At 31.7% G+C, this 21,891-nt stretch overlaps 3 protein-coding genes and 1 long non-coding RNA gene across 4 annotated transcripts in view; all 4 read left to right on the top strand.

The window, feature by feature from the left end:
- LOC120328591 (uncharacterized) overlaps positions 1-5,984 on the top strand; it is a 30,706-nt gene extending 24,722 nt beyond the window's left edge. The window contains exons 49-64 of the mRNA XM_078114339.1: positions 314-532; positions 623-802; positions 1,049-1,143; positions 1,639-1,729; positions 2,431-2,535; positions 2,981-3,223; positions 3,306-3,343; positions 3,426-3,612; positions 3,690-3,782; positions 3,852-3,949; positions 4,029-4,181; positions 4,271-4,466; positions 4,540-4,761; positions 4,844-5,023; positions 5,102-5,202; positions 5,871-5,984. Of these exons, the coding sequence (XP_077970465.1) occupies positions 314-532; positions 623-802; positions 1,049-1,143; positions 1,639-1,729; positions 2,431-2,535; positions 2,981-3,223; positions 3,306-3,343; positions 3,426-3,612; positions 3,690-3,782; positions 3,852-3,949; positions 4,029-4,181; positions 4,271-4,466; positions 4,540-4,761; positions 4,844-5,023; positions 5,102-5,202; positions 5,871-5,984 (2,315 nt within the window). The remainder of the gene's footprint in view (positions 1-313; positions 533-622; positions 803-1,048; positions 1,144-1,638; positions 1,730-2,430; positions 2,536-2,980; positions 3,224-3,305; positions 3,344-3,425; positions 3,613-3,689; positions 3,783-3,851; positions 3,950-4,028; positions 4,182-4,270; positions 4,467-4,539; positions 4,762-4,843; positions 5,024-5,101; positions 5,203-5,870) is intronic.
- A 464-nt stretch (positions 5,985-6,448) lies between these two features.
- Positions 6,449-15,191, top strand: LOC144425074 (uncharacterized). The gene is made up of 33 exons (XM_078114338.1): positions 6,449-6,550; positions 6,617-6,803; positions 7,272-7,364; positions 7,439-7,536; positions 7,612-7,764; positions 7,854-8,049; positions 8,124-8,345; positions 8,428-8,607; positions 8,686-8,786; positions 9,454-9,544; positions 9,607-9,711; positions 9,787-10,029; positions 10,096-10,133; positions 10,200-10,386; positions 10,464-10,556; positions 10,631-10,728; positions 10,804-10,956; positions 11,046-11,241; positions 11,315-11,536; positions 11,619-11,798; positions 11,877-11,977; positions 12,646-12,736; positions 12,799-12,903; positions 12,979-13,221; positions 13,288-13,325; positions 13,392-13,578; positions 13,656-13,748; positions 13,824-13,921; positions 13,997-14,149; positions 14,239-14,434; positions 14,508-14,729; positions 14,812-14,991; positions 15,070-15,191. Exons 1-33 carry the CDS (start codon positions 6,449-6,451, stop codon positions 15,189-15,191), a joined length of 4,767 nt encoding a protein of 1,588 aa, XP_077970464.1.
- Positions 15,192-15,833: 642 nt separating this feature from the next.
- LOC144425243 (uncharacterized) lies at positions 15,834-16,580 on the top strand. Its single transcript, XR_013477398.1, has 4 exons — positions 15,834-15,928; positions 15,991-16,095; positions 16,171-16,413; positions 16,480-16,580. It is a non-coding gene; the product is annotated as an uncharacterized LOC144425243 (long non-coding RNA).
- A 47-nt stretch (positions 16,581-16,627) lies between these two features.
- The window catches only part of LOC144425073 (uncharacterized), a 29,045-nt gene continuing 23,781 nt past the window's right edge, over positions 16,628-21,891 (top strand). Inside the window, exons 1-20 of the mRNA XM_078114336.1 lie at positions 16,628-16,770; positions 16,848-16,940; positions 17,015-17,112; positions 17,188-17,340; positions 17,430-17,625; positions 17,699-17,920; positions 18,003-18,182; positions 18,261-18,361; positions 19,029-19,119; positions 19,182-19,286; positions 19,362-19,604; positions 19,671-19,708; positions 19,775-19,961; positions 20,040-20,132; positions 20,207-20,304; positions 20,380-20,532; positions 20,622-20,817; positions 20,891-21,112; positions 21,195-21,374; positions 21,453-21,553. Coding sequence (XP_077970462.1) covers positions 17,107-17,112; positions 17,188-17,340; positions 17,430-17,625; positions 17,699-17,920; positions 18,003-18,182; positions 18,261-18,361; positions 19,029-19,119; positions 19,182-19,286; positions 19,362-19,604; positions 19,671-19,708; positions 19,775-19,961; positions 20,040-20,132; positions 20,207-20,304; positions 20,380-20,532; positions 20,622-20,817; positions 20,891-21,112; positions 21,195-21,374; positions 21,453-21,553 — 2,565 coding nt within the window. The 5' untranslated portion in view covers positions 16,628-16,770; positions 16,848-16,940; positions 17,015-17,106. The remainder of the gene's footprint in view (positions 16,771-16,847; positions 16,941-17,014; positions 17,113-17,187; positions 17,341-17,429; positions 17,626-17,698; positions 17,921-18,002; positions 18,183-18,260; positions 18,362-19,028; positions 19,120-19,181; positions 19,287-19,361; positions 19,605-19,670; positions 19,709-19,774; positions 19,962-20,039; positions 20,133-20,206; positions 20,305-20,379; positions 20,533-20,621; positions 20,818-20,890; positions 21,113-21,194; positions 21,375-21,452; positions 21,554-21,891) is intronic.

Below are 21,891 nucleotides of genomic sequence, written 5' to 3'. Positions count from 1 at the left end.
TTATTGCCTACCATTGAAATGTATTTGTATTTATTGTGTTTATTTCGTAACAGATGTATGATATTTCCTAATTGGATTCGATCCGGCTGGGAACTGTTGCAGGGTAATTAGCAGTTGGAAAACATTTCTAATGATTTGCATGAAATTTTTCCATACACTAGTCTCTAGTTTTGCTTTGGCTGTTTTAAAATGGAAACACATTCAATGGTGTATTACTTTACTCATTTAGAAGTAGCATTATGAATAACGATTGAATAATGAACGATTGTGTATCAGAACAGAAATTTCGATCAATATTGGTTTTGGTATTTAGGAAATTGCTCTGGTGAAAATGAAGTTGTAGACTGTCCAGTTGAACTTTCGAATGTGACGGAATATGCAGTTAATGAAACCTGTGAACCACCTTGTACTGGTGTAGATAAATGCAAAAACCCAGAATGTGCAAATTCGAGAAACTGTGTTCAGAATCCATGTAGACAATGTGCTGAATGGGGCTCAAATCCATGTGATGTCTTATTGGAACCTTTGTTTGGTAATCATGATTTTAAGATTATTGAATAAAACATTGGAAATAAATTGCTACGTTTATGAATTTGATATTTTCTGAATAATTTTGTTTTAGCTGAGTGTTTCGATGATGTCAATGAAGAACATGAAAGGTGCACATACTCGATGTGTTTTTTTGATGAAACAACTGTATTGGAACAATGTGATGTTTGCAATAATATAGAACTCCGAAGGTCTATTGATAAATGTCCATCATGCATCAATTATTATGCAAAACTAGGCTGTGTTAATGAAAGTAAGCACATTTGAATATTTTATTTGATAAAGTCAAGAAGTTATGTTGGTGCACATTAAGACATGGTTCAACACGTTAAAGCGAAATTACAGATTGTCAAAATATCATAATATTTTATTTTGTCTATAGAAAAATAATCAAACTTTGTACAAGATTTATAGTTCGAAAGTCAAAAAAATTGAAAAAAGTCTTGTATACACACAAAACAATAAAAATTATTTATAATTAATTTTTAACATGGTCAAGCTGCACAAAATACAAGTTGTCCTGAAAATCAAGTTATTCAAGAATGTGAAGATTCCTGTAACTTACCAGTGTCATGCGATGACTTAACAACACAGGTATGAATATACAGAATATACAGGCTCGGTGGTGTGGCGCATCGTGGACAGTGTTAGGAATCTGCTGGCCACCACACCTCTGTTTACAATGTGTGAGTTCGCATCCCATGTGGGGATAGTTATGTGCGAGAGGATTGCTAGACTCCTCCCCGCCACAGTTTGGTTCATGTATTTGCTGGTTGGTTACGACTTCCACCACCATCAAATACCGTGTTTCCGAAAACAAATACCTGGCTAATTAATCCCATACCCAACATGGACTGGTAACCAGACTAGAGGCCGTGGTTTGTAATAAGAGGAAGCCGTCTTATCGGGTTTCCTCTCTCCAGGAAAAATATGTAAATCCTATTCTATGCTAATACGAATATATATACTGGTACAGAATATGCCATAAATGTCTGTGTGCATGGCTAGCACTTTGCTGGCAAGAAACTTATTTTCTGGTATTGATATATAGTATGCTAAATGAAATTGTGTCTCTATGATTCAATTTAGAGTTGTGGAGTTACATTAGTCACAAGTTGTTCTTGTCCAGATGGTTATGTAAAGGAATCTTCTTCAAGTGAAAAATGCATTCCCAAAGAATGTAAGTGTATTCGTAGTCTGTGACATTATTTTAGTCAATCTGCTTGATTGAAAGTCTGAATCTCAGTATCCACTAGTACAGCGTTTCTCAAACTTTTTGTTTGTGTGGCGCCAAATTATCAGGGGAAAAACTCACGCCGCACTTACACAAAAAAATGATGCTTTCAAATAAAACTCAATTTTGTGATCGTTAATGTGTAATTTATGCCTTTTAAAGTTTGTAAACATGTAGACTTTATAAACAAAGGCACAAGAGTTCCATACCTCCTGATTTTTCTGGGTAATATCAGATGAACAGCAGGCTAAATTGTATAAATTATGTTTGAATTGCAAATAATTTCTCATCCTTCAAAATGCCTGAACTTGGAATATCAGATAACTGCAGTGCTCTAAATTTATCCATTGATTTAATGAAAAAATCTTTCTTCTGAGTTATCAACATCAGTACAATTTGTTTTATAAGGACTTGATTATAATTACAAAGGTTCATTCAGCATGTGACACAATAAAATTAATACAACATGCTATTTATCCGATTCCATTCTTTGCTTTATCACTTTTTTATCAGCATTTATTCACATATTAAAATATGCTTAATGTTTGTGTTTTATACTAGAAGGTTGTCAAACTCACTCTTACTACCAAGATAAACAAAGAGTTTTAAAAATATAGTTCTGAGTTACATAATTTCATGATTCAAAGGTTGTACCTGCAATGAGACTCTCTGCCCAGATATGCCAGCAAATTTCGTTCCACAAATAATTGGTGTGGATCATTGTGGATGTAACATATCATCTGATAGTTGTGGTAAATACCAATATTATTACAATGTTATGTAGACATATGAAATAATCTTAACTCGAATGTTGTTGTAAAATATTGTGTTTTGGAAATATTTCTAAATATTATGGAATTAGACATTGTGCATGATTATTTTCTAAGTCTTGGAAATGGATGTCTCAATTCGCTATTACCGGTATGTGCTTTCCTTGTAATACGATCTGAAACTTTTATAATGTAAGCCAAATACGTCAGAAGAGCAATGAGCCAATCTGAGGATCTCAATTTTGATAAATTTGTAATCTTGAAATTGAAACGATCTATTTAGGACAGATGTTTACAAGTATTCCGCTTTTGCATTTTGAGTATAGTAAGAAAAAAGTACCCGTAATCCGAATTCAGCTAAACTTGTATGATTTTGCACTAGATTTATATTTTCATGTTATACCGTATACAATTTATACACATCCAGTATGTACTGAGGACTGTGCAAATCCAAACTTTCCAAATAAAGTCATGCAACCAGGAGAAATTATTGTGGATAATTCAAATTCATGCATTACATATCGGTGTCCTCAGGCGACACCAGGAGAGTGTAATGAGGTTGCAAAATCAGAGGTAGTATGCAATGATACAACAACATGTCCCGATGAAAGATATGAACTACGCATTGATCCAAATACAGCAGAAGACTGCTGTCCAAAATATGACTGTTGTGAGTATAAATTTTGAGCATCAATTTTTGAACACACAAATTGAACATGAGCAATAAACTAAGAATTCTTTCGAATTTTCAGTTTGCATAAATATAACAATCAATGGACAATCATACCAGGTTAGTTGATGTTATTTAAGGTTTTATGAATATATATACATATATATATGTATAAATAATCTGTCAAAATTATATTTCAAAGGTTGGGGATTCAATTCCAGATCCTGAAGATCCGATATGCAGTAATTTAACTGTAGTCAGAAAATCCCCAGAGAAATGTCCTGAAACAATAACAGAAAAAAAAGACTGTTCCCCTCATTCTTGCTCCAGTTGTGAAACTGAGATCTTTGATAGTTACGATCAATGTTGTGGCAACACATATAGATGTGGTGAGGCATAACTTAGTTTAATTATATATAACCTGTTAATATTTAGATTGTTTAGAAGTTACTTTGTTGATTTGCAGAACCAAAGACTTGTCCTGAAAATGAAACATGCAGTTCAAATGAAGTACAAACAAAGACTACAACTGAATGTTGCACAACAGAACAATGCTCATGTATGCTAAGTATTTGTATGGATTTAGTAAATTTGTTTTATCAGAGCTTATTAATTCAATATTTTTTAGGTTCTTGCACTGGCGTTGGGACTCCATTTTTAAAAGCTTTTCACTGCAATAACACATATCCATTTGAAGGTGGTAACTGTTCGTATGTGGTTATGAAGGTATTTGGTTTTCAATATAGATAATGAAAGAAAGTTTTATTTGAGAGCAAATATTTGTAATGATCTTGTATTTGTTTAGATTATGGACTCGGATGATTTCAACATCACAATAGATGCGGGGTCATGTGCAGATATGTATCCGGATCTCATTTCTCCACCTGTGTCTTGTATTAAGTGGTTACAATTATTTTATAAAGAAAAAACATTTGTCATAAATGTAGAACAGAATAAGGTATTTATTAATACATAAAGATTTCCGATATTTTTAAATATTTTTATGACCTGCTGTGTAAGAGACAATGATTGTTTAAATATTTTCAGGTGTATGTCAGTGGAACACTCATAACTTCTGATTACAATCAGGATGTCCAGATAACTTTTGCTCAAAACATGGAGAGTGTTTCAATGAGAGTTGAAGAATTTGGGTTGCATATTTTGTATTACTCTCGCAATCAAGGAGAGTTTGATATATTCTTGAAAAAATCGCACTTTTCATCTGGAACTACCGGAATATGCGGTACATTAAATATTTATTTATTTTTACTATAAACTGATTAATAAAAGTAAAGAAAAAATTATTTTTTTTAAAGGTCAATGCTCAACATCCGATGATGAAATTACTGATTGTCAAGCTAATCCAGTGAATATGACCCTTCAACTAGTGGATGAAGCATGCGCTCCAATATGTGACAAATCAAATTGTCATGATCTACAGTGTGTGAATAGAGATGAATGCATTACAAATCCTTGTTGGAAATGTGCTGATACAGAAAATGGAAATCCATGTGATGCTTTGCTGCTTCCAATATTTAGTAGGGCTTAGAATTATTTAAAATTCTTGACATATATCTATTTTAAATAAATCACTAAATAGTTTTACTATATTTACTTCAGGTGATTGCTTCGAGAATGTTGACCAGGAATATGAAACTTGCAATTCGTCAAATTGCTATACAGATGAATCTACAGCTAATGATCAGTGTTCAAGATGCAACAGTCTAACTTTACGAAAATCAATTGACAAATGTCCGTCTTGCACCAATTTTTATGAATTACTCGGTTGTGAACCTGAAGGTAATGTGGAACCTTTTTTTTATTGAAGTGTTCTCCATCAACCAATAATATTACAAGTTTACATTTTATTAAACACAGCAACAGCAGCACCGAATATCAGTTGTCCAGAAAATCAAATTGTAATGGAATGCGAAGATTCATGTAAAAGTCTTGCATCTTGTGATGATGAAACTACTCAGGTATCAGAGATATTCATTTAGTAATTCACTCAGTTTGACAGTTTCAAATTATAGCTTTTATTATTAATTGATAGTATAGTACTATAATATAACTTCATATTTATATAAATGTTCAAATTAAGTATGTTTATTTAGATATAATATTTTTGTTCATTTTGTCGGTTATTCATATTCTAAAGCTTATCAAATTAATATGTAGAATATTACAAGATTAAGTTGGATTGTATTTATGAACTTGTTCTGTATGTATTACATTTATATTTGTTCTTTTGGATTAAAAAGATTTGACCCTAGCTCTTGTATGTAGCTCCTTTTCTGGTTACAAACGTTTGCCACCCTATTGGCTTTCTTAGAAAATAGCTGAATATAATAGGTGCAACATTTCAAATATTTTACTGTATAAAAATTGTCATTGAACCAAGTTGTACAGTTTTAAAAAATAAAATCAAAATAGTCAGTTTCTATCAACCACTTTAAACAGTGTTCATAACTATATGTGGTATTGCTGGAAACAATACATATTTAGAACTAATAATTATCAGTAACGATGTAAAATTTGGACCATTACTTTTACATCTTAAAATTTCTACCTGGTTGTTCCCTGATTCATGAGTTATACCTTTTGTATATTTATACCAAATTTTATTAATTTAAAATATTTCTCTCAGGACTGCGGTGTTTCATTCCTCTCTTCCTGTCAATGTCCAGAAGGATATGTGAAAGAGTCTGCAACAAGTGATAAATGCATCAAGTCTGAGTGTAAGTTATATTTATGTTTGTAGTGCAGATTTTCAGTTGTAAATATGAATTTTATTATTCAGGCTGTAAGTGTGAGGATGGAGATTGCACTGGATTCCCAGGAAATTTTCAACGAAATGTCATTGGTAAAGATGAATGTGGATGTGATGTTTTTTCTGAAGCTTGTTGTAAGTACCTGATTATTGAATAAAGTAATTATGAAGTGAAGAAATTGAGTCATGCTTGTTTGTTTTGACCTTTAGCATGTACTGATGATTGTGCAAATCCAGAATTTCCGAGTCAAGTAATAGACGCTGGCCAATTTGTGATTGATAGCACCAATTCATGTATCATTTATCGTTGTCCATCGGTCAGCTCAGAACTATGTAACACTGCTATCAAGGAAGAAGTATCATGTTCTCCCGTTAATGATTGTCCTGATGAAAGATATGAAAAACAGCTCGATCCAGATACAGCAAATGACTGCTGCCCAAAATATGATTGCGGTATGGTAAAACTTTGCTTATTTTCTTCTTTAAAGCTGGTGTTAATAAAACTAATTTTGTTTTCAGTTTGTCTATCAGCCATATTTAATGGAGAGACTTATGAGGTAAGAGTATTCACATTTAAACTTTGATTCATTATGTAATGTATCCTTACGATATAAAATTTGTAGGTTGGTGATACTTTTCCTGATCCAGAAGATCCGATTTGTAGTAATCTGACTGTGGTTCGGAAATCACCTACTAAATGTCCAGAGACTATAAAGGAAACAAAAGATTGCATACCCCAATCTTGTTCTAGTTGTGAAACTGAAATTCTTGATGGTTACGATCAATGTTGTGGCAAAACATATAGATGTGGTAAGGCATAACTTTGTTTCATTATATATAACCTGTTAATATTTAGATTGTTACTTATCGATCTTAAGATCGGTAAGTATATTGATAGGTATTTGTATGTATGTCTGTCTGTCTGTGTGTGTGTCTGTTAGATGCACGCGATATCTCACGAAAGCGAGATTGAATCTGCTCCAGATTTTGCATGTGCATTCATCTTATCTCGGACCAGAAGCCTATTGATTTTGGGCGAATTATGTCGTATAATTAGCGAGTTATCAATCAATTATTGATATAGTGATCTAGATTTTTGTAAAGCGAGAGAATTTTGAAACCCGCCGAGTGTGTGTGTGCGATGCGCAGTGCGCAAGTTACAAGAGCGGATGAATCGAAACTGCAGTTTCTGTTTTGGGGGATCCCCTAACTATCGATCGATAAGTCTTCGGTTTCCAACTGATATTCTCGTTTAGAAGTTACTTTGTTGATTTGCAGAACCAAAGACTTGTCCTGAAAATGAAACATGCAGTTCAAATGATGTACAAACAAAGACTACAACTGAATGTTGCACAACAGAACAATGCTCATGTGAGTATTGCTCAGTATTTGTATGGGTTTACTAAATTTGTTTTATCAGAACTTATTAATTCAATATTTTTTAGGTTCATGCACTGGCGTTGGAACTCCTTTTTTAAAAGCATTTCACTGCAATAACACATATCCATTTGAAGGTGGTAACTGTTCGTATGTGGTTATGAAGGTATTTGGTTTTCATTATAGATAATGAAAGTTTTATTTGAGAGTGAATATTTTTAATGAGCTTGTATTTGTTTAGATTATGGACTCGGATGATTTCAACATCACAATAAATGCGGGGTCATGTGCAGATATGTATCCGGATCTCATTTCTCCACCTGTGTCTTGTATTAAGATGTTACAATTATTTTATAAAGAAAAAACATTTGTCATAAATGTAGAACAGAATAAGGTATTTATTAATACGTAAAGATTTCCGATATTTTTAAATATTTTTATGACCTGCTGTGTAAGAGACAATGATTGTTTAAATATTTTCAGGTGTATGTCAGTGGAACACTCATAACTTCTGATTACAATCAGGATGTCCAGATAACTTTTGCTCAAAACATGGAGAGTGTTTCAATGAGAGTTGAAGAATTTGGGTTGCATATTTTGTATTACTCTCGCAATCAAGGAGAGTTTGATATATTTTTGAAAAAATCGCACTCTTCATCTGGAACTACTGGAATATGCGGTACATTAAATATTTATTTATTTTTACTATAAACTGATTAATAAAAGTAAAAAAAAAAAAAATTTTTTTTAAAGGTCAATGCTCAACATCCGATGATGAAATTACTGATTGTCAAGCTAATCCAGTGAATATGACCCTTCAACTAGTGGATGAAGCATGCGCTCCAATATGTGACAAATCAAATTGTCATGATCTACAGTGTGTGAATAGAGATGAATGCATTACAAATCCTTGTTGGAAATGTGCTGATACAGAAAATGGAAATCCATGTGATGCTTTGCTGCTTCCAATATTTAGTAGGGCTTAGAATTATTTAAAATTCTTGATATATATCTATTTTAAATAAATCACTAAATAGTTTCACTATATTTACTTCAGGTGATTGCTTCGAGAATGTTGACCAGGAATATGAAACTTGCAATTCGTCAAATTGCTATACAGATGAATCTACAGCTAATGATCAGTGTTCAAGATGCAACAGTATAACTTTACGAAAATCAATTGACAAATGTCCGTCTTGCACCAATTTTTATGAATTACTCGGTTGTGAACCTGAAGGTAATGTGGAACCTTTTTTTTATTGAAGTGTTCTCCATCAACCAATAATATTACAAGTTTACATTTTATTAAACACAGCAACAGCAGCACCGAATATCAGTTGTCCAGAAAATCAAATTGTAATGGAATGCGAAGATTCATGTAAAAGTCTTGCATCTTGTGATGATGAAACTACTCAGGTATCAGAGATATTCCTTTAGTAATTCACTCAGTTTGACAGTTTCAAATTATAGCTTTTATTATTAATTGATAGTATAGTACTATAATATAACTTCATATTTATATAAATGTTCAAATTAAGTATGTTTATTTAGATATAATATTTTTGTTCATTTTGTCGGTTATTCATATTCTAAAGCTTATCAAATTAATATGTAGAATATTACAAGATTAAGTTGGATTGTATTTATGAACTTGTTCTGTATGTCTTACATTTATATTTGTTCTTTTGGATTAAAAACATTTGACCCTAGCTCTTGTATGTAGCTCCTTTTCTGGTTACAAACGTTTGCCACCCTATTGGCTTTCTTAGAAAATAGCTGAATATATTAGGTGCAACATTTCAAATATTTTACTGTATAAAAGTTGTCATTGAACCAAGTTGTACAGTTTTAAAAAATAAAATCAAAATAGTCAGTTTCCATCAACCACTTTAAACAGTGTTCATAACTATATGTGGTATTGCTGGAAACAATACATATTTAGAATTAATAATTATCAGTAACGATGTAAAATTTGGACCATTACTTTTACATCTTAAAATTTCTACCTGGTTGAGCCTGATTCATGAGTTATATCTTTTGTATATTTATACCAAATTTTAATAATTTAATATATTTCTCTCAGGACTGCGGTGTTTCATTCCTCTCTTCCTGTCAATGTCCAGAAGGATATGTGAAAGAGTCTGCAACAAGTGATAAATGCATCAAGTCTGAGTGTAAGTTATATTTATGTTTGTAGTGCAGATTTTCAGTTGTAAATATGAAATTTATTATTCAGGCTGTAGATGTGAGGATGGAGATTGCATTGGGTTCCCAGGAAATTTTCAACGAAATGTCATTGGTAAAGATGAATGTGGATGTGATGTTTTTTCTGAAGCTTGTTGTAAGTACCTGATTATTGAATAAAGTAATTATGAAGTGAAGAAATTGAGTCATGCTTGTTTGTTTTGACCTTTAGCATGTACTGATGATTGTGCAAATCCAGAATTTCCGAGTCAAGTAATAGACGCTGGCCAATTTGTGATTGATAGCACCAATTCATGTATCACTTATCGTTGTCCATCGGTCAGCTCAGAACTATGTAACACTGCAATCAAGGAAGAAGAATCATGTTCTCCCGTTAATGATTGTCCTGATGAAAGATATGAAAAACAGCTCGATCCAGATACAGCAAATGACTGCTGCCCAAAATATGATTGCGGTATGGTAAAACTTTGCTTATTTGCTTCTTTAAAGCTGGTGTTAATAAAACTAATTTTGTTTTCAGTTTGTCTATCAGCCATATTTAATGGAGAGACTTATGAGGTAAGAGTATTCACGTTTAAACTTTGATTCATTATGTAATGTATCCTTACGATATACAATTTGTAGGTTGGTGATACTTTTCCTGATCCAGAAGATCCGATTTGTAGTAATCTGACTGTGGTTCGGAAATCACCTACTAAATGTCCAGAGACTATAAAGGAAACAAAAGATTGCATACCTCAATCTTGTTCTAGTTGTGAAACTGAAATTCTTGATGGTTACGATCAATGTTGTGGCAAAACATATAGATGTGGTAAGGCATAACTTTGTTTCATTATATATAACCTGTTAATATTTAGATTGTTTAGAAGTTGCTTTGTTGATTTGCAGAACCAAAGACTTGTCCTGAAAATGAAACATGCAGTTCAAATGATGTACAAACAAAGACTACAACTGAATGTTGCACAACAGAACAATGCTCATGTGAGTATTGCTCAGTATTTGTATGGGTTTACTAAATTTGTTTTATCAGAACTTATTAATTCAATATTTTTTAGGTTCATGCACTGGCGTTGGAACTCCTTTTTTAAAAGCATTTCACTGCAATAACACATATCCATTTGAAGGTGGTAACTGTTCGTATGTGGTTATGAAGGTATTTGGTTTTCATTATAGATAATGAAAGTTTTATTTGAGAGTGAATATTTTTAATGAGCTTGTATTTGTTTAGATTATGGACTCGGATGATTTCAACATTACAATAAATGCGGGGTCATGTGCAGATATGTATCCGGATCTCATTTCTCCACCTGTGTCTTGTATTAAGATGTTACAATTATTTTATAAAGAAAAAACATTTGTCATAAATGTAGAACAGAATAAGGTATTTATTAATACGTAAAGATTTCCGATATTTTTAAATATTTTTATGACCTGCTGTGTAAGAGACAATGATTGTTTAAATATTTTCAGGTGTATGTCAGTGGAACACTCATAACTTCTGATTACAATCAGGATGTCCAGATAACTTTTGCTCAAAACATGGAGAGTGTTTCAATGAGAGTTGAAGAATTTGGGTTGCATATTTTGTATTACTCTCGCAATCAAGGAGAGTTTGATATATTCTTGAAAAAATCGCACTCTTCATCTGGAACTACCGGAATATGCGGTACATTAAATATTTATTTATTTTTACTATAAACTGATTAATAAAAGTAAAGAAAAAATTATTTTTTTTAAAGGTCAATGCTCAACATCCGATGATGAAATTACTGATTGTCAAGCTAATCCAGTGAATATGACCCTTCAACTAGTGGATGAAGCATGCGCTCCAATATGTGACAAATCAAATTGTCATGATCTACAGTGTGTGAATAGAGATGAATGCATTACAAATCCTTGTTGGAAATGTGCTGATACAGAAAATGGAAATCCATGTGATGCTTTGCTGCTTCCAATATTTAGTAGGGCTTAGAATTATTTAAAATTCTTGACATATATCTATTTTAAATAAATCACTAAATAGTTTCACTATATTTACTTCAGGTGATTGCTTCGAGAATGTTGACCAGGAATATGAAACTTGCAATTCGTCAAATTGCTATACAGATGAATCTACAGCTAATGATCAGTGTTCAAGATGCAACAGTATAACTTTACGAAAATCAATTGACAAATGTCCGTCTTGCACCAATTTTTATGAATTACTCGGTTGTGAACCTGAAGGTAATGTGGAACCTTTTTTCTGTTGAAGTGTTCTCCATCAACCAATAATATTACACGTTTACATTTTATTAAACACAGCAACAGCAGCACCGAATATCAGTTGTCCAGAAAATCAAATTGTAATGGAATGCGAAGATTCATGTAAAAGTCTTGCATCTTGTGATGATGAAACTACTCAGGTATCAGAGATATTCATTTAGTAATTCACTCAGTTTGACAGTTTCAAATTATAGCTTTTATTATTAATTGATAGTATAGTACTATAATATAACTTCATATTTATATAAATGTTCAAATTAAGTATGTTTATTTAGATATAATATTTTTGTTCATTTTGTCGGTTATTCGTATTCTAAAGCTTATCAAATTAATATGTAGAATATTACAAGATTAAGTTGGATTGTATTTATGAACTTGTTCTGTATGTCTTACATTTATATTTGTTTTTTTGGATTAAAAACATTTGACCCTAGCTCTTGTATGTAGCTCCTTTTCTTGGTTACAAACGTTTGCCACCCTATTGGCTTTCTTAGAAAATAGCTGAATATATTAGGTGCAACATTTCAAATATTTTACTGTATAAAAATTGTCATTGAACCAAGTTGTACAGTTTTAAAAAATAAAATCAAAATAGTCAGTTTCTATCAACCACTTTAAACAGTGTTCATAACTATATGTGGTATTGCTGGAAACAATACATATTTAGAATTAATAATTATCAGTAACGATGTAAAATTTGGACCATTACTTTTACATCTTAAAATTTCTACCTGGTTGAGCCTGATTCATGAGTTATATATTTTGTATATTTATACCAAATTTTAATAATTTAATATATTTCTCTCAGGACTGCGGTGTTTCATTCCTCTCTTCCTGTCAATGTCCAGAAGGATATGTGAAAGAGTTTGCAACAAGTGATAAATGCATCAAGTCTGAGTGTAAGTTATATTTATGTTTGTAGTGCAGATTTTCAGTTGTAAATATGAATTTTATTATTCAGGCTGTAGATGTGAGGATGGAGATTGCACTGGGTTCCCAGGAAATTTTCAACGAAATGTCATTGGTAAAGATGAATGTGGATGTGATGTTTTTTCTGAAGCTTGTTGTAAGTACCTGATTATTGAATAAAGTAATTATGAAGTGAAGAAATTGAGTCATGCTTGTTTGTTTTGACCTTTAGCATGTACTGATGATTGTGCAAATCCAGAATTTCCGAGTCAAGTAATAGACGCTGGCCAATTTGTGATTGATAGCACCAATTCATGTATCACTTATCGTTGTCCATCGGTCAGCTCAGAACTATGTAACACTGCAATCAAGGAAGAAGAATCATGTTCTCCCGTTAATGATTGTCCTGATGAAAGATATGAAAAACAGCTCGATCCAGATACAGCAAATGACTGCTGCCCAAAATATGATTGCGGTATGGTAAAACTTTGCTTATATTCTTTTTTGAAGCTGGTGTTAATAAAACTAATTTTGTTTTCAGTTTGTGTATCAGCCATATTTAATGGAGAGACTTATGAGGTAAGAATATTCACGTTTAAACTTTGATTCTTTATGTAATGTATCCTTACGATATAAAATTTGTAGGTTGGTGATACTTTTCCTGATCCAGAAGATCCTATTTGTAGTAATCTGACTGTGGTTCGGAAATCACCTACTAAATGTCCAGAGACTATAAAGGAAACAAAAGATTGCATACCTCAATCTTGTTCTAGTTGTGAAACTGAAATTCTTGATGGTTACGATCAATGTTGTGGCAACACATATAGATGTGGTAAGACATAACTTTGTTTCATTATATATAACCTGTTAATATTTAGATTGTTTAGAAGTTACTTTGTTGATTTGCAGAACCAAAGACTTGTCCTGAAAATGAAACATGCAGTTCAAATGAAGTACAAACAAAGACTACAACTGAATGTTGCACAACAGAACAATGCTCATGTGAGTATTGCTGAGTATTTGTATGGGTTTACTAAATTTGTTTTATCAGAACTTATTAATTCAATTTTTTTTTAGGTTCATGCACTGGCGTTGGAACTCCTTTTTTAAAAGCATTTCACTGCAATAACACATATCCATTTGAAGGTGGTAACTGTTCGTATGTGGTTATGAAGGTATTTGGTTTTCATTATAGATAATGAAAGTTTTATTTGAGAGTGAATATTTTTAATGAGCTTGTATTTGTTTAGATTATGGACTCGGATGATTTCAACATCACAATAAATGCGGGGTCATGTGCAGATATGTATCCGGATCTCATTTCTCCACCTGTGTCTTGTATTAAGATGTTACAATTATTTTATAAAGAAAAAACATTTGTCATAAATGTAGAACAGAATAAGGTATTTATTAATACGTAAAGATTTCCGATATTTTTAAATATTTTTATGACCTGCTGTGTAAGAGACAATGATTGTTTAAATATTTTCAGGTGTATGTCAGTGGAACACTCATAACTTCTGATTACAATCAGGATGTCCAGATAACTTTTGCTCAAAACATGGAGAGTGTTTCAATGAGAGTTGAAGAATTTGGGTTGCATATTTTGTATTACTCTCGCAATCAAGGAGAGTTTGATATATTCTTGAAAAAATCGCACTCTTCATCTGGAACTACCGGAATATGCGGTACATTAAATATTTATTTATTTTTACTATAAACTGATTAATAAAAGTAAAGAAAAAATTATTTTTTTTAAAGGTCAATGCTCAACATCCGATGATGAAATTACTAATTGTCAAGCTAATCCAGTGAATATGACCCTTCAACTAGTGGATGAAGCATGTGCTCCAATATGTGACAAATCAAATTGTCATGATCTACAGTGTGTGAATAGAGATGAATGCATTACAAATCCTTGTTGGAAATGTGCTGATACAGAAAATGGAAATCCATGTGATGCTTTGCTGCTTCCAATATTTAGTAGGGCTTAGAATTATTTAAAATTCTTGACATATATCTATTTTAAATAAATCACTAAATAGTTTCACTATATTTACTTCAGGTGATTGCTTCGAGAATGTTGACCAGGAATATAAAACTTGCAATTCGTCAAATTGCTATACAGATGAATCTACAGCTAATGATCAGTGTTCAAGATGCAACAGTCTAACTTTACGAAAATCAATTGACAAATGTCCGTCTTGCACCAATTTTTATGAATTACTCGGTTGTGAACCTGAAGGTAATGTGGAACCTTTTTTTTATTGAAGTGTTCTCCATCAACCAATAATATTACAAGTTTACATTTTATTAAACACAGCAACAGCAGCACCGAATATCAGTTGTCCAGAAAATCAAATTGTAATGGAATGCGAAGATTCATGTAAAAGTCTTGCATCTTGTGATGTTGAAACTACTCAGGTATCAGAGATATTCCTTTAGTAATTCACTCAGTTTGACAGTTTCAAATTATAGCTTTTATTATTAATTGATAGTATAGTACTATAATATAACTTCATATTTATATAAATGTTCAAATTAAGTATGTTTATTTAGATATAATATTTTTGTTCATTTTGTCGGTTATTCATATTCTAAAGCTTATCAAATTAATATGTAGAATATTACAAGATTAAGTTGGATTGTATTTATGAACTTGTTCTGTATGTCTTACATTTATATTTGTTCTTTTGGATTAAAAACATTTGACCCTAGCTCTTGTATGTAGCTCCTTTTCTGGTTACAAACGTTTGCCACCCTATTGGCTTTCTTAGAAAATAGCTGAATATATTAGGTGCAACATTTCAAATATTTTACTGTATAAAAGTTGTCATTGAACCAAGTTGTACAGTTTTAAAAAATAAAATCAAAATAGTCAGTTTCTATCAACCACTTTAAATAGTGTTCATAACTATATGTGGTATTGCTGGAAACAATACATATTTAGAATTAATAATTATCAGTAATGATGTAAAATTTGGACCATTACTTTTACATCTTAAAATTTCTACCTGGTTGAGCCTGATTCATGAGTTATATATTTTGTATATTTATACCAAATTTTAATAATTTAATATATTTCTCTCAGGACTGCGGTGTTTCATTCCTCTCTTCCTGTCAATGTCCAGAAGGATATGTGAAAGAGTCTGCAACAAGTGATAAATGCATCAAGTCTGAGTGTAAGTTATATTTATGTTTGTAGTGCAGATTTTCAGTTGTAAATATGAATTTTATTATTCAGGCTGTAGATGTGAGGATGGAGATTGCACTGGGTTCCCAGGAAATTTTCAACGAAATGTCATTGGTAAAGATGAATGTGGATGTGATGTTTTTTCTGAAGCTTGTTGTAAGTACCTGATTATTGAATAAAGTAATTATGAAGTGAAGAAATTGAGTCATGCTTGTTTGTTTTGACCTTTAGCATGTACTGATGATTGTGCAAATCCAGAATTTCCGAGTCAAGTAATAGACGCTGGCCAATTTGTGATTGATAGCACCAATTCATGTATCACTTATCGTTGTCCATCGGTCAGCTCAGAACTATGTAACACTGCAATCAAGGAAGAAGAATCATGTTCTCCCGTTAATGATTGTCCTGATGAAAGATATGAAAAACAGCTCGATCCAGATACAGCAAATGACTGCTGCCCAAAATATGATTGCGGTATGGTAAAACTTTGCTTATTTGCTTCTTTAAAGCTGGTGTTAATAAAACTAATTTTGTTTTCAGTTTGTCTATCAGCCATATTTAATGGAGAGACTTATGAGGTAAGAGTATTCACGTTTAAACTTTGATTCATTATGTAATGTATCCTTACGATATACAATTTGTAGGTTGGTGATACTTTTCCTGATCCAGAAGATCCAATTTGTAGTAATCTGACTGTGGTTCGGAAATCACCTACTAAATGTCCAGAGACTATAAAGGAAACAAAAGATTGCATACCTCAATCTTGTTCTAGTTGTGAAACTGAAATTCTTGATGGTTACGATCAATGTTGTGGCAAAACATATAGATGTGGTAAGGCATAACTTTGTTTCATTATATATAACCTGTTAATATTTAGATTGTTTAGAAGTTACTTTGTTGATTTGCAGAACCAAAGACTTGTCCTGAAAATGAAACATGCAGTTCAAATGATGTACAAACAAAGACTACAACTGAATGTTGCACAACAGAACAATGCTCATGTGAGTATTGCTCAGTATTTGTATGGGTTTACTAAATTTGTTTTATCAGAACTTATTAATTCAATATTTTTTAGGTTCATGCACTGGCGTTGGAACTCCTTTTTTAAAAGCATTTCACTGCAATAACACATATCCATTTGAAGGTGGTAACTGTTCGTATGTGGTTATGAAGGTATTTGGTTTTCATTATAGATAATGAAAGTTTTATTTGAGAGTGAATATTTTTAATGAGCTTGTATTTGTTTAGATTATGGACTCGGATGATTTCAACATCACAATAAATGCGGGGTCATGTGCAGATATGTATCCGGATCTCATTTCTCCACCTGTGTCTTGTATTAAGATGTTACAATTATTTTATAAAGAAAAAACATTTGTCATAAATGTAGAACAGAATAAGGTATTTATTAATACGTAAAGATTTCCGATATTTTTAAATATTTTTATGACCTGCTGTGTAAGAGACAATGATTGTTTAAATATTTTCAGGTGTATGTCAGTGGAACACTCATAACTTCTGATTACAATCAGGATGTCCAGATAACTTTTGCTCAAAACATGGAGAGTGTTTCAATGAGAGTTGAAGAATTTGGGTTGCATATTTTGTATTACTCTCGCAATCAAGGAGAGTTTGATATATTCTTGAAAAAATCGCACTCTTCATCTGGAACTACCGGAATATGCGGTACATTAAATATTTATTTATTTTTACTATAAACTGATTAATAAAAGTAAAGAAAAAATTATTTTTTTTAAAGGTCAATGCTCAACATCCGATGATGAAATTACTGATTGTCAAGCTAATCCAGTGAATATGACCCTTCAACTAGTGGATGAAGCATGCGCTCCAATATGTGACAAATCAAATTGTCATGATCTACAGTGTGTGAATAGAGATGAATGCATTACAAATCCTTGTTGGAAATGTGCTGATACAGAAAATGGAAATCCATGTGATGCTTTGCTGCTTCCAATATTTAGTAGGGCTTAGAATTATTTAAAATTCTTGACATATATCTATTTTAAATAAATCACTAAATAGTTTCACTATATTTACTTCAGGTGATTGCTTCGAGAATGTTGACCAGGAATATGAAACTTGCAATTCGTCAAATTGCTATACAGATGAATCTACAGCTAATGATCAGTGTTCAAGATGCAACAGTATAACTTTACGAAAATCAATTGACAAATGTCCGTCTTGCACCAATTTTTATGAATTACTCGGTTGTGAACCTGAAGGTAATGTGGAACCTTTTTTTTATTGAAGTGTTCTCCATCAACCAATAATATTACAAGTTTACATTTTATTAAACACAGCAACAGCAGCACCGAATATCAGTTGTCCAGAAAATCAAATTGTAATGGAATGCGAAGATTCATGTAAAAGTCTTGCATCTTGTGATGATGAAACTACTCAGGTATCAGAGATATTCATTTAGTAATTCACTCAGTTTGACAGTTTCAAATTATAGCTTTTATTATTAATTGATAGTATAGTACTATAATATAACTTCATATTTATATAAATGTTCAAATTAAGTATGTTTATTTAGATATAATATTTTTGTTCATTTTGTCGGTTATTCGTATTCTAAAGCTTATCAAATTAATATGTAGAATATTACAAGATTAAGTTGGATTGTATTTATGAACTTGTTCTGTATGTCTTACATTTATATTTGTTCTTTTGGATTAAAAACATTTGACCCTAGCTCTTGTATGTAGCTCCTTTTCTGGTTACAAACGTTTGCCACCCTATTGGCTTTCTTAGAAAATAGCTGAATATATTAGGTGCAACATTTCAAATATTTTACTGTATAAAAGTTGTCATTGAACCAAGTTGTACAGTTTTAAAAAATAAAATCAAAATAGTCAGTTTCTATCAACCACTTTAAACAGTGTTCATAACTATATGTGGTATTGCTGGAAACAATACATATTTAGAATTAATAATTATCAGTAACGATGTAAAATTTGGACCATTACTTTTACATCTTAAAATTTCTACCTGGTTGAGCCTGATTCATGAGTTATATCTTTTGTATATTTATACCAAATTTTAATAATTTAATATATTTCTCTCAGGACTGCGGTGTTTCATTCCTCTCTTCCTGTCAATGTCCAGAAGGATATGTGAAAGAGTCTGCAACAAGTGATAAATGCATCAAGTCTGAGTGTAAGTTATATTTATGTTTGTAGTGCAGATTTTCAGTTGTAAATATGAATTTTATTATTCAGGCTGTAGATGTGAGGATGGAGATTGCACTGGGTTCCCAGGAAATTTTCAACGAAATGTCATTGGTAAAGATGAATGTGGATGTGATGTTTTTTCTGAAGCTTGTTGTAAGTACCTGATTATTGAATAAAGTAATTATGAAGTGAAGAAATTGAGTCATGCTTGTTTGTTTTGACCTTTAGCATGTACTGTTGATTGTGCAAATCCAGAATTTCCGAGTCAAGTAATAGACGCTGGCCAATTTGTGATTGATAGCACCAATTCATGTATCACTTATCGTTGTCCATCGGTCAGCTCAGAACTATGTAACACTGCAATCAAGGAAGAAGAATCATGTTCTCCCGTTAATGATTGTCCTGATGAAAGATATGAAAAACAGCTCGATCCAGATACAGCAAATGACTGCTGCCCAAAATATGATTGCGGTATGGTAAAACTTTGCTTATATTCTTTTTTGAAGCTGGTGTTAATAAAACTAATTTTGTTTTCAGTTTGTGTATCAGCCATATTTAATGGAGAGACTTATGAGGTAAGAATATTCACGTTTAAACTTTGATTCTTTATGTAATGTATCCTTACGATATAAAATTTGTAGGTTGGTGATACTTTTCCTGATCCAGAAGATCCTATTTGTAGTAATCTGACTGTGGTTCGGAAATCACCTACTAAATGTCCAGAGACTATAAAGGAAACAAAAGATTGCATACCTCAATCTTGTTCTAGTTGTGAAACTGAAATTCTTGATGGTTACGATCAATGTTGTGGCAACACATATAGATGTGGTAAGACATAACTTTGTTTTCCATATATATAACCTGTTAATATTTAGATTGTTTAGAAGTTACTTTGTTGATTTGCAGAACCAAAGACTTGTCCTGAAAATGAAACATGCAGTTCAAATGAAGTACAAACAAAGACTACAACTGAATGTTGCACAACAGAACAATGCTCATGTGAGTATTGCTGAGTATTTGTATGGGTTTACTAAATTTGTTTTATCAGAACTTATTAATTCAATATTTTTTAGGTTCATGCACTGGCGTTGGAACTCCTTTTTTAAAAGCATTTCACTGCAATAACACATATCCATTTGAAGGTGGTAACTGTTCGTATGTGGTTATGAAGGTATTTGGTTTTCATTATAGATAATGAAAGTTTTATTTGAGAGTGAATATTTTTAATGAGCTTGTATTTGTTTAGATTATGGACTCGGATGATTTCAACATCACAATAAATGCGGGGTCATGTGCAGATATGTATCCGGATCTCATTTCTCCACCTGTGTCTTGTATTAAGATGTTACAATTATTTTATAAAGAAAAAACATTTGTCATAAATGTAGAACAGAATAAGGTATTTATTAATACGTAAAGATTTCCGATATTTTTAAATATTTTTATGACCTGCTGTGTAAGAGACAATGATTGTTTAAATATTTTCAGGTGTATGTCAGTGGAACACTCATAACTTCTGATTACAATCAGGATGTCCAGATAACTTTTGCTCAAAACATGGAGAGTGTTTCAATGAGAGTTGAAGAATTTGGGTTGCATATTTTGTATTACTCTCGCAATCAAGGAGAGTTTGATATATTCTTGAAAAAATCGCACTCTTCATCTGGAACTACCGGAATATGCGGTACATTAAATATTTATTTATTTTTACTATAAACTGATTAATAAAAGTAAAGAAAAAATTATTTTTTTTAAAGGTCAATGCTCAACATCCGATGATGAAATTACTGATTGTCAAGCTAATCCAGTGAATATGACCCTTCAACTAGTGGATGAAGCATGCGCTCCAATATGTGACAAATCAAATTGTCATGATCTACAGTGTGTGAATAGAGATGAATGCATTACAAATCCTTGTTGGAAATGTGCTGATACAGAAAATGGAAATCCATGTGATGCTTTGCTGCTTCCAATATTTAGTAGGGCTTAGAATTATTTAAAAGTCTTGATATATATCTATTTTAAATAAATCACTAAATAGTTTCACTATATTTACTTCAGGTGATTGCTTCGAGAATGTTGACCAGGAATATGAAACTTGCAATTCGTCAAATTGCTATACAGATGAATCTACAGCTAATGATCAGTGTTCAAGATGCAACAGTCTAACTTTACGAAAATCAATTGACAAATGTCCGTCTTGCACCAATTTTTATGAATTACTCGGTTGTGAACCTGAAGGTAATGTGGAACCTTTTTTATATTGAAGTGTTCTCCATCAACCAATAATATTACAAGTTTACATTTTATTAAACACAGCAACAGCAGCACCGAATATCAGTTGTCCAGAAAATCAAATTGTAATGGAATGCGAAGATTCATGTAAAAGTCTTGCATCTTGTGATGATGAAACTACTCAGGTATCAGAGATATTCCTTTTGTAATTCACTCAGTTTGACAGTTTCAAATTATAGCTTTTATTATTAATTGATAGTATAGTACTATAATATAACTTCATATTTATATAAATGTTCAAATTAAGTATGTTTATTTAGATATAATATTTTTGTTCATTTTGTCGGTTATTCATATTCTAAAGCTTATCAAATTAATATGTAGAATATTACAAGATTAAGTTGGATTGTATTTATGAACTTGTTCTGTATGTCTTACATTTATATTTGTTCTTTTGGATTAAAAACATTTGACCCTAGCTCTTGTATGTAGCTCCTTTTCTGGTTACAAACGTTTGCCACCC

The sequence above is a fragment of the Styela clava genome, chromosome 7 (genome assembly GCF_964204865.1).
Source record: "Styela clava chromosome 7, kaStyClav1.hap1.2, whole genome shotgun sequence".
In the NCBI taxonomy this organism is placed as follows: domain Eukaryota; kingdom Metazoa; phylum Chordata; class Ascidiacea; order Stolidobranchia; family Styelidae; genus Styela; species Styela clava.
The sequence above is the reverse complement of the archived record's forward strand: the minus strand, read 5'-3'. Positions and strand labels throughout refer to the sequence as shown.